At 42.8% G+C, this 19,510-nt stretch overlaps 1 protein-coding gene and 1 long non-coding RNA gene across 3 annotated transcripts in view; one reads left to right on the top strand and one right to left on the bottom strand.

Annotated features, from left to right (window-relative positions):
- The window catches only part of LOC149747372 (uncharacterized), a 63,770-nt gene that overhangs the window by 38,675 nt on the left and 5,585 nt on the right, over positions 1-19,510 (bottom strand). The window contains exons 2-3 of one of the 2 annotated variants that reach the window (XR_016387738.1): positions 15,401-15,488; positions 5,349-10,158 (exon numbers count right to left, since the gene is read on the bottom strand). This is a non-coding gene — a long non-coding RNA (uncharacterized LOC149747372). Of the gene's footprint in view, positions 1-5,348; positions 10,159-15,400; positions 15,489-19,510 lie in introns of those variants that run through there. The other variant, XR_016387739.1, reaches the window with a different exon arrangement.
- On the top strand, positions 8,142-10,476 carry LOC111181895 (oncomodulin). Its single transcript, XM_022587733.3, has 3 exons — positions 8,142-8,779; positions 9,346-9,478; positions 9,913-10,476. Exons 1-3 carry the CDS (start codon positions 8,719-8,721, stop codon positions 10,115-10,117), a joined length of 399 nt encoding a protein of 132 aa, XP_022443441.3. The 5' UTR covers positions 8,142-8,718; the 3' UTR covers positions 10,118-10,476.

Below are 19,510 nucleotides of genomic sequence, written 5' to 3'. Positions count from 1 at the left end.
AGGGGTGGGATAGGGAGGGTGGGAGGGAGGGAGATGCAAGAGGGAAGAGATATGGGGACATATGTATATGTATAACTGATTCACTTTGTTATAAAGCAGAAACTGACGCACCATTGTAAAGCAATTATACTCCAATAAGGATGTTTAAAAAAAAAAAGAAGCAATTAAACTTGGGGGCTTACATATCATTTTAACAAAGGGTGATAAATTCTGGAGAAGTGACTAGACAAAGGAACAGAGGTTTGGGCTTCTGGGGGTGAGAGGTCATGCGGAAGTGACTAGGAAATATATGGGGAACTAACGGAAGATAAGGGTTCTTTTAGAAAGGACTGTTTATGCAGACTCATCCTGGCGTCAACTCTCCACCTCCAGTGATGAGTTGCTCTCCCCTTCCTGGTACAGGAAAACCACTTTTCTTGCAGGAAATTTATAACCTGCTTTAGGCAGATAAGGGCAGAGAAGAGAACTCTTCTTGCATTTGTTGTTTCTCAATTGCCTTCAGCCCAAAGTAGTCCAAGTGGCATATTTTGGGGCAGCATATTCTGATCCCCTTTAGGGCCAGGATGACTTCTCTTTCTGAGCTCTGAGGTAATTTTCCTCATTCAGAGGGTACAGCCTGGTTCTGGTTAAGGATCTCTCATCACAGCCCTGCTAGGAACATAGGCAGCACCCCAGCTCAGCATCTGGGTCTCCTCTGGTGGAAGTCCACAGAACCCCATGATCATTCAGCCCAGAGGACAGAGAGAGGCTGCAGCCAGCCAGATCCCACCTCTTCCACTCACCACACCTCAAGGCCAAAGTCACAGGGCAGGACCCTCCGTCCTTCTCTGCTCAACCTTGGGGGAGTAGCAACCACTTTTTTTTTTTTTTGGCTGCATTGGGTCTTCGTTGCTGCACGCGGGCTTTCTCTAGTTGCAGCAAGCGGGGGCTACTCTTTGTTGCATGGGCTTCTCAATGTGGTGGCTTCTCTTGTTGCGGAGCATGGGTTCTAGGTGCACGGGCTTCAGTAGTTGCAGCCCGTGGGCTCAGTAGTTGCAGCACACATGCCCTAGAGCACATGGACTTCATCAGTTGCAGCACCTGGGCTCAGCAGTTGTAGCTTGTGGGCTCTAGAGCGCAGGCTCAGTAGTTCTGCTCGTGGCTTAGTTGCTTGCAGCATGTGGCATCTTCCCAGACCAGGGACTGAACCCATGTCCCTTGCATTGGCAGGCGGATTCTTAACCACTGCACCACTGGGAAAGTCCCATAACCACTTTTTAAAAGTAAACTTTCTATTGAAGTAACACAGGTACAGAAAAGTGCTCAATGCATTTCTATAAAGTAAACACACCCATGTAACCAGCACCCAGATCAAGAACCAACACATTATCAACACTCCAGGATCTCCTAACCCCCAGTTACTGTCCTGTCCTTTTCTAGCGCTTTGGATGAGTTTCGCCTGGAATGTCTTTGTTTTAAAACAGCAATAACGGCAACAACAACGGCCACCATTTATTCCTCATTCACTGAGTGCCTGGCCCAATGCCAGGGGCTTCACATGGATTACCTGTCAACAACCTATAGATGGAGTAGGTTGTATTATTATCTCCACTATAAAAGGGGGAAATTGAGGCTCAGGATAAGAGACCTGCTCAAGTCCATTCGTTCCAATGTATTTATTGAATATTTACAATGTGACAAGGAAGGTGCTGGTGACAGACTGAATATAAAAATGGAGGGCCTCCCTGGTGGTGCAGTGGTTGAGAGTCCGCCTGCCGATGCAGGGGACACAGGTTCGTGCCCCGGTCCGGGAAGATCCCACATGTCGCGGAGCGGCTGGGCCCATGAGCCATGGCTGCTGAGCCTGCGCATCCGGAGCCTGTGCTCTGCAATGGGAGAGGCCACAGCAGTGAGAGGCCCGCGTACCGCTAAAAAAATAATAATAATAATAAAAATAAAAATAAAAATGGACAATGGTCAGAGCACATGTGAAAACAGAACTCTGACCCACCACCCAGGAAACCAGCCCATAAGTCTGGTGAAACCAGCCCATAAGTCAGAGTTGTAGGAAGTCAGAACACTGACCCGCCACCCAGGAAACCAGCCCATAAGTCAGAGGTGTAGGAAGTCAGAACACTGACCCGCCACCCAGGAAACCAGCCCATAAGTCAGAGGTGTAGGAAGTCAGAACACTGACCCGCCACCCAGGAAACCAGCCCATAAGTCAGAGGTGTAGGAAGTCAGAACACTGACCCGTCACCCAGGAAACCAGCCCATAAGTCAGAGGTGTAGGAAGTCAGAACACTGACCCGCCACCCAGGAAACCAGCCCATAAGTCAGAGGTGTAGGAAGTCAGAACACTGACCCGCCACCCAGGAAACCAGCCCATAAGTCAGAGGTGTAGGAAGTCAGAACACTGACCCGCCACCCAGGAAACCAGCCCATAAGTCAGAGGTGTAGGAAGTCAGAACATTGTCTCCAGCAAGTAATCCAGGAAGCCAGACTAACCCGTGTGACTGTCAGCCCAAAGCAATGGGGACGTGACTAATAACTGACAGCTCCCCTCATTTTTGTTCCTGCTTCCAACGTAGGACCAATCAGAGAAAGCCAAATACACTCCCTGACATACTCACATAGGGTGTCCAGCTTCTACTAGCCTGCCTCCGGCTTCCCCGCTGACAGCCTCCTACCAGAGCATATCTGAGCCTTCCTTGCTTTCCTGGGCTTCCCTGGTGGCGCGGTGATTAAGAATCCGCCTGCCAATGGAGGGGACATGGGTTCGAGCCCTGGTCCGGGAAGATCCCACATGCCGCGGAGCAACTAAGCCCGTGCGCCACAACTACTGAGCCTGCGCTCTAGAGCCTGAGAGCCACAACTACTGAGCCCGCGCGCCACAACTACTGAAGCCCTCGTACCTAGAACCCATGCTCCGCAACAAGAGAAGCCACCACAATGAGAAGCCCGCGCACCGCAACAGAGAGCAGCCCCTGCTCGCTGCAACTAGAGAAAGCCCGCGTGCAGCAACCAAGACCCAACGCAGCCAAAAATAAATAAATAAATAAATAAATTTATAAAAAATAAAATAAAATAAAGCTTTCCTTCTCCTCTGCCTGCCTTCGGGGCTCTGCCAAACACAAGTGATGGTGATCGACTCCCTTGCCTCAGGATGCTCTGAAGAAATAGCCCTTGCATGTTCTCATTTGGTTGGTCTTTGTTTGTGTCCACATGGGGAAACAGAGTTGAACAAACACAGCCCCTGCCCGTGCCCTCATGCGTCTTACTGGCCAGTGGGCAGAGAGACACTATTCAAGCAATCACAGCAAGTGGGACCGTGCAGCTGTGATTTTGCTATAAGAAAGAAGCATGGTGGTTCAACTGCCTGTGAAGTGGGGGGTCTGACTTGGTCTGGGAGTCAAGGAAGGCTTCCTGGAAGAAGTGACGCTTGAGCAGAGATATAAAGGCTGTGCATGAGACATCTATGGCGAGAAGAAGGAGAAGAGTTTTCAGGCAAAGTCAACAGTACAAAGAGGCCATGGATGGCAGAAAGGTAACTCGAGGGACTGAAGTGGGAGACAGTGTGAGATGAGGCTGGAGAAGTCCTCAGGGGACAGATCAGGCAGGGCCGTCAAGGCCATGGGAAGGACTTCTGTCTTTATTTCAAAAGCAAGTGGAACCCAGTGAAGGACTTGTGGTTTGGCGGGAGAGAGGGATGGGGAGCCATGTGCTTGAAGTTATAGGTTGAATCGTGTCCCCTCCCCGCAAAAAAGATATGCTGAAGTCCTAATCCCCATGCCCCAAAATGTGACTTTATTTAGAAATAAGGTCATTGCAGATATAATTAGTTAAGATGAGGTCATACTAAAGTAGGGTGAACACAATCCATTATGACTGGTGTCCCTCTAAGAAGAGGGCACAAAGGGAGAAGATGGCCATGTGATGATAGAGGCAGAGATTGTAGTGATGCAGCTACAAGCCAAGGAATGCTGAGCACTGCCAGCAAAACTAGAAGCTGGAAGAGGCAGGGACGGATCCTCCCATAGAGCCTTTCAGAGGGAGCATGGCTCTGCTGTCACCTTGATTTGGGCTTCTGGCCTCCAGAACTTGAGACAACAGATTTTAAGTCACTCAGTCTGTTACAGCAGCCCTAGGAAACTAACACAGGTGGGTTTTTAGAAAGGTCCACCCAGTTAGGTTGGAAGGGGAACCCAAGTGGATGAGGCTTAGCCAGTTAGGAGTTCACTGCAATTATTCCCCAAAGAGATGATGGTGGCTTGGACTAGGGTGGTGACAGTGGGGCATGGAGAGAAGATGAAGTTGAGAAATGTTAGGAGGTGACATCCATTGAGAGAGTATGGAAATAGGTCAGCTGTGCTTTTATCTACAGCGTCATAAACACTGAAAAAGCCTCAGACACTTCTGGGAAATTAGTCACCAGCAAGGCAGCTGGGATTGGGCATAAGGAGTGATGACATCTCGGACAGGCCAGTGGGTCAGGAGATGGGTCAGGCCAGTGTGGCTAGAAAGATGACATCACAGAGCTACACAATCAGCAGGTGTGTGGGCTCAGAGTAGAGGAAGTCTGCAAGATTAAGAGGCACACCAGGGATTTGGATTGAAACAGGTGACTGGGGACAGCATCAAATATCTGAGACAGAAGTGTGATCTCAGAGTCCAGGGCCCTTGGCAGTAGCAAAGTCCAAATACACAGCCTGGCCAGACTCGCCAAGTTCCCTGCTCCCTGCTGCTGGGCTTCCCCACTGCAGACATTGCTAGTTGACCCAGGCATCCATTCCTTCCACTCTGGGAAGTCCCTACCAACCGAGTGGAATGCATACACAAATGAAATACTCTTGCAATCCCAGGACAGGGGTGGGATTCAACAGGGGACTCTGAGACCTCTCTGGACACTTGCAGACCTGCACTTGGTCCTTTGATCCTCAAAAGAACGCAGGGAACTTGACAGAGCAGACACTTGAATTACTCCTATTTCCCACAAGAGGAAATTGGGACCCAGAGTTACACAACTAATAAAGGACAGATCTGGGCTCAAATTAAGGTCTTCTACCTCTAAAGCTTCTTTCTACTCTTTCCCCCGAGCAGTTGTGAATTGGTGGCCAAAATAAGGAAGATTACTGAATCAACATTTTTTATTGCAGTAAAATACTCATAACATAAACATTACCATTTTAACCATTTTAAGTGTACAGTTCTGTGGCTTTAAGTACACTCACACTGTTGTGCAACCATCACCACCATCATCTCCAGAACTTTTTCATCCTCCCAAATGGAATCTCTGTCCTCATTAAACATTAACTCCCCCTCCCCCTCCCCCACCCCACCCCCCGGCCCCCACCTTCTACTTTCTGTCTCCATGATTTTGACTCCTCCAGGGACCTCACATTAGTGAAATCACAGACTGTTTGTCCTTCTGTGTGAGTCAACATTTTGACCCCCAGATTGCACACGGTGGAATTCAAGTCAGAATCCTGGTTACACTGTTGATTCAGACATCATGTTTACTGGGTCTCTGTTATCTTTAGTTTCTATCAGAAAAACAGCATGAAAATCTAAAGTGTCTTGGTTTAACCCATATACTGTTTTCATTTAAATGAGCAGATTTTTTAAAATGTCTTTATCTCTGTGGACAGTTGTAAACCTTTCCACAGAAAGAAAGGACTCGGCCAGTTTCTATGGCAACTTAATGTCAGCAACCTAATTTCTTGAGACTTATTTTCAGAAACTGTTTTTTTAAAGGCTGGGCAAGTGGATGCTGGCTGGTAATCTTGTTTTCAAGTTCTTTTTTGCTGTTTTTATATATCTATTCATCAAATAATTTCCGAGTACCTAACTAGGTCAGGCATGTGCTAGGCGTTGGGGCAACATCATGTGGGCAAGACAGAAATGGTGCTGACCTGAGGTTTGGTAATTTAAGAAATGCTGTAGGGACATAGAAAACCAACTTATGGTTACCAAAGGGGAAAGGGGGGGAGGGATAAGTTAGGCATTTGGGATTAACATATACACAATACTATATATGAAATAGATAACCAACAAGGACCTACTGTATAGCACAGGTAACTATACTCAATATTTTATAATAATCTATAAGGGAAAAGAATCTGAAAAAGAATATATATATATATATATATATATATATATATATATAAAAACTGAATCACTTTGCTATATACCTGAAACTAACACAACATTGTAAGTCAACTATATTTCAATAAAAAATAAAAATAAAAACCTTATAAAATGCAAAAATAATGCTGTAGATGTTCCTGAGAGAAACTTTTCACTGATGACACTAGCAAAAGTACAGAGCAGGGATGGGGGTAGGGAAATATATCTGGGATCAAACTGAAGATGGCTATCCAGGTTGTACCCGCCGGGGAAGAATCTGAGGCCCTTCTCTAAAAAATCACTGAATAATTCTGTTTGCAACATGGGATCAGTTTTGACTTTTAAAAAACTTGAATTCAGCCTCAAAAAAAGAAGGAAATCCTGTCATATGCTACCACACGGATGAAGATTGAGGGCATTTTGCTAAGTGAAAGAAACCAGTCACAGAAAGACAAATACTGCACGATTCCACTTCTAAGGGGCATCTAAAGTAGCCTAACTCTTAGAGACAGAAAGTAGCATGGTGGTCGCCAGGGGCTCGGGGAGGGGAAATGGGGATTTCTTGTTCAATGGGTATAGAGATCGGTTTTGTCAGATGAAAAAGTTCTAGAGATTTGTTGTCCAACCATGTACATGTAGTTAACGCTACTATATGGTGTGTACACTTAAAAATGGGTAAGATGGTAAATTTTATGTTATGTGTTTTTTTACCACAAATTTAAAAAAAGAGTCTAGCACAGTGATGGCCACAGAGACTCTATATATGTTTGCTGAAAGTAAAAACAAACAAACAAACAAACAAACAAAAACAAATCATGAGGTCCCAAGTCCTGGCCTCATATATTTTCTGCAAATTTTACCTATGGGGTTGGGAATGGTTGGTTGTTTTCCTCCTTTTTGCCTTTTTAGTGTGTGCAATTTAAGATATAGCTGAGAGCAACATGGATGCAACTAGAGATTATCATACTAAGTGAAGTCAGAAAGAGAAAGACAAATACCATACGATATCATTTATATGTGGAATCTAAAATATGACACAAATGAACCTATCCACAAAACAGAAACAGGATCACGGACATAGAGAACAGACTTATGGTTGCCAAGGGGGAGGAGGCAGGGGGAGGGATGGAGTGGGAGGTTGGGATGAGCAGATGTAAGCTTTTATACGTAGAATGGATAACCAACGAGGTCCTACCGTATGGCACAGAGAGCTAGATCCAGTATCCTATGATAAACCATGATGGAAAAGAATATTTTTAAAAAGAATGTATGTATGTGTATAACTGAGTCACTTTGCTGTTCAGCAGAAATTAACACAACATTGTAAGTCAACCGTACTTTAATAATAAAAAAAAAAGACATAGTTGAGAAAAACCAAAGTCAAGACTTTTTTGGAAAGTCATCTAACCAGTGCCATCCCCTGGGCTGGACAAGTCCTTCGTATCCATGTGACACTGACTTCGAGTCTGTCAGGCCTAGACTGAGGTCGGCCTCACGTGTCCACAGTTTCAGAGGCTGACCACAGACCTGCCTCTGGCAGCAGCTTCTAACATCTGGGGGGCCTTTTTCAGTTTACAGAGCACCCCCAGATGTGTTTACCTCACTTCAACCACTGTCTCCTCTTTACCAGGCCTCTGGTGCCTTTACACTTTGCCAGCAGGGTTGGTTTGCAGAATCCAAACCTTCCTTAAGGCTTGTTGAGGTTTGTTTTTGAAAATTGGCTGTTCCCACCCACATTCCCTTGAGATATAAATAGAAAAAAAAAGAGGTTTAATTAGTAAAGCAAGACATCTGAGCTACGTCCACCTGATCCTTGAAAAGGAAATCTGAGAGGTTCTTACTATCGCTTTTTCAGTCCTATATAAGGTAGGTCAGTAAGGCAGCAAAACCGCATCTGTTTTTTTTTTTTTTTTTGGCTCTTTCAACTCTTTTCCCTGATTCTTCTTAGAGGAAAATCTAAAACGGTGAGTAGCTGGTGGACCTACCAGACCCCAGACTCTTCTTTCTTACACGCATTCATATTAGGTTGGTGCATGCTGTGCTCAGATTCTCTTTTCCCATGGAGTTGACACATGGATGGATTTTGATCTCTGGTAAATGGGTTTTTTGATGTCTCTGATTCCCATCCTTCAGGACAGATAGCAACCCTTCCATATAAAGTCTGCAAGCAGCCCAAGCTCTATCCTTCCCTAAATGGAATTTGCAACACTGCATTTCTCTGGCTGGTGTGTTAAAATGCTATTGCATTTGTAACATGGTTTACTTCTGAATGGTTTGTAGATGCCTATGTAAGTGGTCGATGATGTAATTATAATTTTTACAAGAAAACAGAATCGAATTGTTCTTCAGGTTGTATTTTTAAATTTCATCTTTAACTCCATTCAGGAGAGGGCACTGAGACACAGGGGACTGGGATCTTCTTGATATTTGGTTTTTATTTGGATATTCTGTCCCAGCTCTTAATACAATACTATGCTTATCACATTTTAAAATTTTTCAACAAATTTGCATTTTCTGTGGGCCTGGGGGTGGGGGGGTTGTGGTCCCCCCAGACGTGCATGTTTCTGCTTGCCATTCACCACATCTTGTTTATTCTGTGTGAACAGGTGGAAAATGAGCATCACAGATGTCCTTAGTGCTGATGACATTGCAGCAGCCCTGCAGGAGTGCCAAGGTAAAGTGGAAACAAGGCAGGGGTGGGTTTCTCTCACGTACCTCTACCTCCCGAAAAGCTACAAAAATTAAAATGTGAACTTTGCTGAAAATTCATGGGATCAGAGAAAAACTTATTAACTAGATAACTACAATGATAAAAATATGAGATCTGAACATACGATCACATTTCTGTAAGGTGAAAGAAACTTACTAAATGTGAAAAAAAGGAATTGGTGGATGCCATGTAGCCTGTTTGAATCCCATGATTGCACTTCTCCCACCAACTAGACCAGTGATGCTGGCATCTTGGATACACAGCCAGTAAAAAGAGCAGGGGGAGGCACAGAGGAGAGGAGGCGAGAGAAGGGGAGACGGACAAAGTCAAGTGGAGAGGGAAAGCTGGGAAGGGGGAAAGGAGATGAGAGCACAAAGCCATCCAGTCTTGGCTGACTCAAAATCTCGGTCCCTGTAGCTCAATGCTATTATGAAAAGTAGTATTTTTAATAACCTATGTTTTCAGCACTTTGGCCCAAAGACAGAATGCAATCCAGTGAGCATCAGAATAACCCATTCTCTGTTCTTCAGACCCGGATACTTTTGAACCCCAAAAATTCTTCCAGACATCGGGCCTCGCCAAGATGTCAGCCAGTCAGGTGAAGGACGTTTTTCGTTTCATAGACAACGACCAGAGTGGGTACCTGGATGAAGAAGAGCTGAAGTAAGCTTTGTCCTAAGCCCGTCTGGCACCCCAACATTGCTAGCTGGGGCTGGGGTGTAGTGGGGGCCAGCCTCCTAAGTATCCTTCAGTGTCCAGCCATGAGCAGATCCTCATGAAAGGGAAGAACATGAGTCGGTGGACCACATATCTACCCACGCAAAACACTAAACATGGGCACCAAAGACTGTGGGTGCAAAAATTCATTAGTCTTAGAGGTTTTCTTGGGCAAACGGACTTATAACAAAATCCTGGAAAGATGTTTTAAAACAAAATGCCCACCGTTAGTCTCTACAATGAAGGAAACCTTTGCCTGCTAAGGTCTTGACTGATCATTGCAACTGTTGGAACAGACGGTTTGCTTCAAGAGGAAGGGGTAAGCATAGAGATGTGCATGGGTTTTCAACACAGTCCCCTCAATCTTTATTATCCTGTAGGTTTTTCCTCCAGAAGTTTGAGAGTGGTGCTAGAGAACTGACCGAGTCAGAAACCAAGTCCTTGATGGCGGCTGCAGATAATGACGGAGACGGGAAAATTGGGGCTGATGGTACGTTCACACCTGTACACGGCATAAGAGACTTTAGCGCAGGCAGCATCCGGGGCAGGGAGCTTAGGCCACGAGATCAGACAGATATGGGTTAAAATCCCCCTTTCTTAACCTTGCTGAGCCTCAGTCTTCTCATCTGCAAAATAGAACTAAAGTGAGGATGCAAATGATGTATGTCAAGACTCTGGCATGATGCCTGGGGATGTACCATAGAAGTTGGTCCCACTGGCCACTGTCTATGAACCAGAAAATACTCTTCACCTGACCAGGATACTAGCTACTTTCCTGGCCAATTATTTGCCAGACACCCTAATGCACCCTGAAAATAATGTAAGGAATCTCCACCAGTGGGATGTGAGTCTCTCTGAATAAGGGAAGGACTGACATTCTCAAGTATGTCACATAGTAAAGGGTCTACTGACTTGAGTAGGAAAGCCTCTTAGCTTTCAAGGGTTTAAACAAATACATTTTATTGGCAGTAGCCCGAAATATTAGAGAACAAATAAATCAACCATCATTTATGCAGTCTTCTGTATGCAGAGCCTTATATTCAAATTTTAGCATAACTGCATGGCTGTAGGATTATGTTTATCTGATTTTGTCATGTTGTTTACATGATTTTCACCTACTTTGTGCATGTCAGCTCAGGAGAACTTACATGTGGTTCTTATGGTGGTACAAATTAAAATGTAAAACTGCTACTTTAGACCCTCATTTTAAAAATCTATTCAAGATGATACCACTATAACTTACTACATGGGACTTAACGCACCTTGTATAGATAGGTCAGAAAAATAACTTAGGTAAGGGAAAGTTGATTTATTTAAACCTAACCATGAAAGACTTCCAAATAAGCAAAGCTTACCGATAAATATAAAGCAAATACCCAGTTTTCAATTTCAGTCTGTAGCATCCACACCTTATTATTATTATCTTTTAGTAATATAAATTTGGGGGGTAAGGTTAGGGTTCAGTAAAGAAAAGTTAGTTCAAAGTCCCGCTCTATTAAATGTTTCCTAAATATGCAATACATAGCTACTTAATAGAAAAAGAAAACCTCCCATTTCTGTCCTGAATTGACCAGACAAAAGGTTGAGTGAGCACAGATTGTGATGGGCCACTATACTGAATTCACTCATTGTCAGAGAGAAATAACTGGGTTGGCAAATTCTAACACAAGGAGCTCTATCGAAAAGCTAAAGATGTTTGTTAGATTAGGCAGGAAGATGGAATGCTGCAGTGTCAGGACCGGTGGGCAGTGACACCTTTTCTTCCTTTTGTGCCCTTGGAGGGGGCCATGCCCATCATCTGACAATCTGCTTCGTTCCCTTTCCTCTTCAGAACTCTCATTGGCCATAGCAAGTCTGTAAAGTACCAAGCCATCCTGGCTGACCCTGTTCTCACCTCTTCTGTTCTAGAATTCCAGGAAATGGTACATTCTTAAAGGGCCCAGACTATGGAGATAGAATCAGCTGGAAGGCCTCCAAAGCCCCAGGAACTGGGACACCCCGCATCCTCCCCCTAATTTATTTATTAATTTCCCCCGAAATGCTTCTGCAATTTGCCCATTGTTTTAGTGAGGTCATAAGACAGTCATCCGTGACTTTTTGGTGGTGGGTATGCCCTGATGACTCCTGTAAGATCCTCAGCAGACAAAAAATGCCTTTTAAAAAATCATCCAATAAAGACACCTTTCTCATCATCTACTGATGTGTGGGTGTGGTTTTTTTTCCTCCGAGAGGTAGAGGGATGAAAGTAGTTTGGAGACCGAAGATTTTAGGAAGAATTCTGGTCTTACCGGGCGTCAGGCTAGGGTTTTCTCAGCGATTTATCTGAGTCTGAAATGCCTATGGAGAGATTTTAGCCAGCAGAAAGTCATGCTTGCTTATGTGTTTTCTCCTACTGGGTGTTAGACTGCCATAAGCGAGATTTAAGTTAAAGCAAATAGTACAAGACAGGAAAAAGTGCCAGGCTACCTTGGCCCTAAAGCTAAGGAGACTTGCTATGCTGGTTGAGACAGGCAGACATATTTTGAAGCTTTTTTTTTTTTTCTTAGAAAAACAAGCTATCAGACACTTGCCGGCTCTGACCCATTCTCCTGTCTCCCCCCTCCCCCTCCCTTTCCCCTCCCCCTTTTCCTCCCCCTCCCTTTCCCCTCCCCCTTTCCCTCCCCCTCCCTTTCCCCTCCCCCTTTCCCTCCCCCTCCCTTTCCCCTCCCCCTTTCCCTCCCCCACTCCTCCAGTTCTCCCTACCCCTCTCCACTTTCTCAGCCACTAGTTTCCTGGCTCTTATTTGATACCACCTGAGCCAATTACACCCAGAATTGTCCGAACATTTGAGGCGAGACTCAGGGTCCCATTACAGGACTTTCATTAGGGTGGGGCAATCTCAAGCCAGGAAATTCTCATTAGGCTGATTTCCAGGTGGCAGGTTCAAGCTGTTCTCTTGGGCTGACCCCAGGGTTGAGGACTCCTGGGAGGAAGCAAGGCATCTTCCCGGGAGCTCGTTTAAAAGCTCGCACTTTTTACCCCAACACACAAGTTAACAACGCCCTGGCCTCTCCTGGGTTTGCTGCCATCCTGCTAAGTAGCTTAGCAGCTCTGAACTCCTGTTTTTTGGAGGGTTGTGGCAGAGCAGCTTTTCAAGGTGCGGGACATGTACCACAAGGGGGCCTCAAGATGATTTTAGGGGGACAGGGGTCAACATTGTTAAATTTAATAACCGTGTATTTATTTTAATAAGCATCAGGAAAATAAAAGTAGCACAAACCTGATTTCAATATCGCCCCTTTAGAATGAGGCTATTAGACATTTGAAAGTGTATCGATTTGAAGATTTGAAGAATATTAAGTCACGTTGAAGGGACAAAACCCAAAAAGGTCGTTTTCAGATAAGTCAAACTGGGGAAATCTAGCCTGAAAATGAAGCACTCTTTGGGGAGAGCCAAAGAACGGAGCTGTGTCATTTCACGGCTCTCTTTTCCCCTCTCCCGGTACACACCTGCGCCTTCATGCTCTCCTCATTCCCCGGCCATCTTGGCAGGAATTGGGTTAGTTCCTCCCCACCTCTAGCTTCCCTGGGTGTGTGACAATGTCCCCCACGTACCAGCAGAGGGCTTTCCGGGCCAGTACTGATGACCTAAGAGCCCTGATTCCTAAAACAATCCACATGTTGCCTTCACCGCCGCACCATGTGGATACTCTGATCCTCCTGATATTTCTATTCACTCCGTTGGCCCTCCCCAGCTAGGGGCTCTTCATCCCAACAATTCTGAAGGGGGACACTTTAAATAACTCAGCGTGATCCTGTAGCCCTCTTTCCACGGGGCTCTGGCTACCACATGCCTCGGAGAAACAATGTGAATGAGGATGCTTTTACATAATGGTTATGAGCTTCTAACTGACTAAGCAATCCATCACCCACTGGAGCAGCAAAGGCAGCCTCAGAGCATCTAGGTAATGATCGTGGATTTCTGTTATTTCTTTTCTGTCACTCAGGAGGGGACCTGTATGGGAATAATCACTGGAGGGGTTATTTGGAGCACCCAGGGGACACTGTGTCATTGGATGGTACTGATGTTCTGAATGTCTTGGGGAAATTGCTTAGAGGATGGATGTATACAAAAGGATGACTCGCCACAAATTTTTCATACATAGAATGACGGTCGGTTATTCATGAATTGTGTTCATTCTACTGTTTCAAAAGTACAATTCAAATTATTTTTGCCCATTTCAATTACATCACTTTTTCATTCTTCTAACCCAGTCATAGGAATTTAATTTCAGTCTCTGTCAACAGATAATAAACAGCAATCAAAAGGAGCCATCTCTCTAATATTTAACACCCAAAAACTGTCAGCTGGTATGCGTACATGAAACAATAATCTCGTGTGGTCTTGATTCATACCAATTTTTAATTATGTTGTTTGCAGCTGGGGTGTTTGGGCCAGGGGGTGAGTATTCTACTCTGAATGCAGGTAATAACAGCTCTGGGCATTTGAATGTATCTGTGAATTAGCACTTTTCATTTTGGGGGTTATTTTTCTAAGTTGAAATTTTGTAGAAACATTAGCATTTCCAAATTTTAATGTTAAGTATAATTTGAAAACAAAAATTGTTTTCAAAAATCTCCCTAGTTTTAGTGATCATGTAAATATAGTACAAACAACTAATTTTTAAATGGGTCCTATTCAATATGTGCCTCATGGAAAAAAAAAAGTGAAAGGACATATAGCAAAATGTTAACAGTAGTTATCTCCAGCTGGTAGGATTACAGAACAATGAGACGAGCGTGAAGGCTTTTTCAGTGGGGGAGCATAGTAACTAGAGAAAACAAAAAACAGACATGTAGAATTCACCCAATCAACCCACCTCAAGAAAGCATGTTCTCAGCAGTAGAAGGATGTTATTTTGACTTTGAAACGAGGGCCTAGATTGCCTAACAGGTCACAGAGCTGAAAAACCTGGTGTCTCTTATTTTCCCTAATTGCTAATAAAATAGGGTGGCAACAGTGGCTTTAATTTGGACTATTTTTACTTAACTATAATTTTAGTTTATAGTTTGGTAGTTATAATTTAACGGAACACGATTGGAAAGTCAGCTTCGTGAATGTGCTTAATTGTTGAGGCTAATGAAAATTATTAAAATACTTGAAACGTTATTTAGTATTTTGCTTCAGCCTCTGCACATTATGAAATACGTAAACAATTTTTTAACGTATAGGTTTTCACAGTTCTTTCCAGCTCGAACACAAAGTGTAGCAAAATGGTGAAGATGTGAAATATTTGTCTAGTTGTTCAGGTTTCCAAGCTACATAGTTAATTCCATGTAACGACTGCAGTTTAATTTTGTGTAATGAGTACTCGGGAATCCAATTTCAAGCAAAAACCTATCTTATATCTCTTCTGCTAATGTTAAGGTATGGTATTACTTTGCAAACACTTAAGAAGACAGATGAAATTGGAATCACCGGGATCGTTTCCATCTGGCCTGTTAATTTATTCACTGGAAAGGCTATTCATTTACATAATGTTTTAACTGGTTCCAAAAAGTCGACTTTTTTTGGAAGGGGGTGGATTTTGACATCTTTTTCTTATGGGTTCTACAATGAATGTAGATGGATTCACACCTTAAATTGTAAGGTATTTCAAACATACATCTGAGACTACACAGATATGTAGCAAACAACCGTGTACCTACCGCCTCACTGTATCAAACCTTGGCAGGAACTATGTGGTTGCTCTGTAATATGTCATCTTGCTTAGGCTGCAGGTATCTGGTTAGGGTGGGCCGCAGGAGACATCTTGCCTGGGATTAGGAGGGTGAGAGTGAAGCAGCCATGGTACTGATGCTCCAGAGGTCGGTGCGGGGGTAGCTTACCTGCTGGCTCCCCTCCTTGCTGTGGGGCCCTCCTTCTGCTCCCAGCTCCAGGTGCACTTCCTTCTGTGACAAAGGACACCAGCCTTTCCTGAAGGACATCAGAGTTGGGAGCAGTGAGAGACTGACATGAGTTCCAGTCTGTCCCTAGGGGTTCCAGTTTGTCCTCACTCTCCCCCTCTTTACATCCATCTTCCCTTCCTGACTGTCTGCTCTGAAGATTTCAAGCTTCAGCATCAGATGAAGGCAACAGCTTTATAGAGACTATTGAACCAGACCTCACAAGCTCATAGTACCCATAATACATACATTTATATATATCACTGTATATATTACATGACTACGTAATTGCATAATACCTGTAATTCATATCTAAAAAGTTACATTATATATAATACACATATATATATTTTTTCTAGATGGTTCTCATTCTCCAACTGAACACTGATTTACCAAATTTCCTTCAGGTTTTTCTTTTTTTTTTTTTTTTTGCGGTACGCGGGCCCCTCACTGCTGTGGCCTCTCCCGGTGCGGAGCACAGGCTCCGGACACGCAAGCTCAGCGGCCATGGCTCACGGGCCCAGCCGCTCCGTGGCACGTGGGATCTTCCCAGACCGGGGCACGAACCCGTGTCCCCTATATCGGCAGGCGGACTCTCAACCACTGTGCCACTAGGGAAGCCCTAGGTTTTTCATTTTTTAATAAAAAGAATCACACATTTTGGAAGATCCTTTACAGGTGATCACAGGAGGAGACGGAGATCGAGGACAATTTTAACTGCAGGAGAGAGATGAACCCTCAGGATGAAGGTCACCTCTGAATGACACAGTCTCTGGGCTCTAAGTCAACAGAGAAAAGATCGATTACTTGACTCATGGGTCTGTTACTTCTGCCAGCAGAGAGGAAGTGGCTCTTTGTACAGGTGGCCTTGGAGGTGTATATCATACCCAGACCTCTAGCCAGCAGTTTCCTCTTGGGGCTCAGTACTGAGATGAGTGTAGGGAGGAGAGAACTCAGTAGAATGTCTGATCAGCCTTTACCCGAGCTCTGTCTGCACAGCATGCAGCAGACAGAACTATGAAGAGGAAAAGTCCGTTTCTCCATTCTCCCTGTTCCTACCTCCATAATTGATCCATCATTACACTTACACTGTGTCCTTTGAGGTAGGCATTGCATTGCACAATAGGAACAAGAGGATGACTCCAATTGGGTCCTACCATTGAGAAGCTCACTTTTCTTGTTAGCGGGGAGACAGACATATGTAAGAACATGTCTAGAACCTCCCTCCCTGGAACTGTGCCTTCTTACCTGGAACTGTGCCTATATCTTATTCCCCTGGAATTTTGAGTCCACAAATTCTTTTTCTTTCTTTCAGCTTTATTGAGGTATAGTTGACATTTAAAATTGTGATATATTTAAAGTGTAGAACGTGGTGATTTTATATATGCATGGATTGTGAAAGGATTCCCACCATCAAGTTAAGAAACACATCCATTGCCTCATATATTTACTTTCTTTAAATGAAAACACTTAATTCTACTTTCTTAGCAAATTTCAATTATACAATACAGTGTTATTAACTATAGTCACCATGTTTACATTAGATCCTTAGACCTTATTTATCTTATTAACTGAAAGTTTGTACCCTTTTACCAGCCTCTCCCTATTTCCCTCACCACCACCACCCAGTCCCTGGCAACCATCGTTATTCTACTCTGTTTCTTTGAGTTCCATTTATTTTTCTAAAAGTTTCCACATATAAGTGATGCCACACCCTATTTGTCTTTCTCCGTCTGGCTTATTTCACTTAGCATAATGCCCTCCAGCCTCATCCATGTTGTCACAAATGGCAGGATTTCCTTTTTTCTCATGGCTGAATAACATTCTATTGTGTACATATATGCCACATTTTGTTTATTCATTCATCCATCAGCGGACACTTTGGTTGTTTCCATACCTTCGATATTGTGAATCATGCTGCAATAAACATGGGAGTACAGATATCTCTTCTAGATAATGATTTCATTTCCTTTGGATATATACTCACAAGTGGAATGGCTGAATCACACGGTAGTTCTATTTTTAGCTTTTTGAGGAATCTCCATACTGTTTTCCATAGTGGCTGCACCAATTTACATTCCCACTCATAGTGCACCAGAGTTCCTTTTTCTCTACATCCTGGCCAGCATTTACTATCTCTTGCCTTTTTAAAAATAAACCTGACTGGTGTTAGGTGATATCTTATTGTAGTTTTGATTTGTATTTCCCTGATTAGTGATGTTGAGTAACTTTTCATGTACCTGTTGGCCATTTGGATGTCTTCTTTGGAGAGATGTCTATTCAGATCCTTTGCCCATTTTTTGTGTTACTTTTTTTCTATTGAGTTGTATTAATTCCTTGATATTTTGGATATTAACCCCTTATCAGATGTGTGGTTTGCAAATATTTTCCTCCATTCCGTAGGTTGACTTTTCATTTTATTTATGGTTTCCTTTTGCTGTGCAGGAGCTTTTTAGTTTGAGGTAGTCTCATTTTTTATTTTGTTGCTTTCTCTTTTGGTGCCAAATCCAAAAAATCATTGCTAGGACCACTGTCAAGGAGCTTACCCCCTGTGTTTTTCTAGTAGTTTTACTGTTTCAGCTTTTAAGCTCAAGTCTTTAAACCATTTTGAGTTGATTTGTGTGTATTGTTTAAAACAGAGATCTATATACATGGGTTTATTTCTGGGCTCTCTATTCTGTTCTATTGATCTATGTGTCTGTTTTTATGACAATACCATTCTGTTTTTATTCCTATAGCCTTGTAGTATAGTTTGAAATACGGAAATGAGATGCCTCCAGCTTTGTTCTTCTTTTTCAAGATTGCTTTGGCTATATGGGGTCTTCTGTAGTGCCATATGAATTTTAGGATTTTTTTTCTATATCTATGAAAAATGCCATTAGAATTCTGATAAGAATTACACTGAATCTGTAGATCACTTTGGTAGTATTGACATTTTAGTAATATTAATTCTTCCAATCCATGAACACAAAATATCTTCCATTTAGTCTTCTTCAATTTCTTTCATCAATGTTTTATAATTTTAAGTACGCAGATCTTTCACTTCAGTTAAATTTATTCCTAAGTAGTTAATCCTTTTTGATACTACTGTACATAGGATTGTTTTCTTAATTTCACTTTCTGATATTTTATTGTTAGTGTATAGAAACACAACTGATTTTTGTGTATTGATATTATTTCCTGCAACTTTACTGAATTTGTTTATTCTAACAGATTTTTGGTAGAGTCTTTAGGGTTTTCTTTATATAAGATCATGTTGTCTGCAAGAGACCATTTTACTTCTTCCTTTATGACTTGGATGACTTTTTATTTCTTTTTGTTGCCTAATTGCTCAGGCTAGGGACTCCAATACTATGTTGAATAAAAGTGATTAGAATGGGCATCCTTGTCTTGTTCCTGATCTTAAAGGAAAAGCTTTCAGCTGTTCACTGTTGAGCATGATGTTAGCTGTGGTTTTATCATTTATGGGCTTTATTATGTTGAGGTACATTCCTTCTATATCCAGTTTTTTGGGAGTTTTTATCATAAAAGTATGTTGAATTTTGTCAAATGCTTTTCCTCCATCCATTGTGATGATTATATGACTTTTATCCTTCATTTTGTTAATGTAGTGTATCATATTGATTGATTTATGGATGCTGAACCATCCTTGCATCCCTGGAATAAATTCCACTTGATCATGGTGTATGATCCTTTTAATGTACTGTTGAATTCAGTTTGATAATATTTTGTTGAGGGTTTTTTGCATCTATGTCCATCAGGGGTATTGGCCTGTCATCTTTTTTTCTTGTTGTATCTTTTTCTGACTTTGGTGTCAGGGTAATGCTGGCTTTGTGAAATGAGTTTAGAAGTGTTTTCTCCTCTTCTGTTTTTGGAAGAGTTTGAGAGTATTGGTATTAATTCTTTAAATGTTTGGTAGAATTCACCAGTGAAGCCATCTGGTCCTAAACTTTTGTTGTTGGGAGGTTTTGATTATTAATTCAATGTCCAAATTAGTAATTAGTCTGTTTTTTTATTTTTTCATAATTCAGTCCTGGCAGGCTGTATATTTCT

This window comes from Delphinapterus leucas, chromosome 15 (assembly GCF_059928025.1).
Source record: "Delphinapterus leucas isolate spDelLeu-1000000601 "Yukka" chromosome 15, BTC_Dleu_Yukka2, whole genome shotgun sequence".
In the NCBI taxonomy this organism is placed as follows: Eukaryota; Metazoa; Chordata; class Mammalia; order Artiodactyla; family Monodontidae; genus Delphinapterus; species Delphinapterus leucas.
Note: the sequence above shows the minus strand (reverse complement) of the source record. Positions and strands in the feature narration are given on the sequence as shown.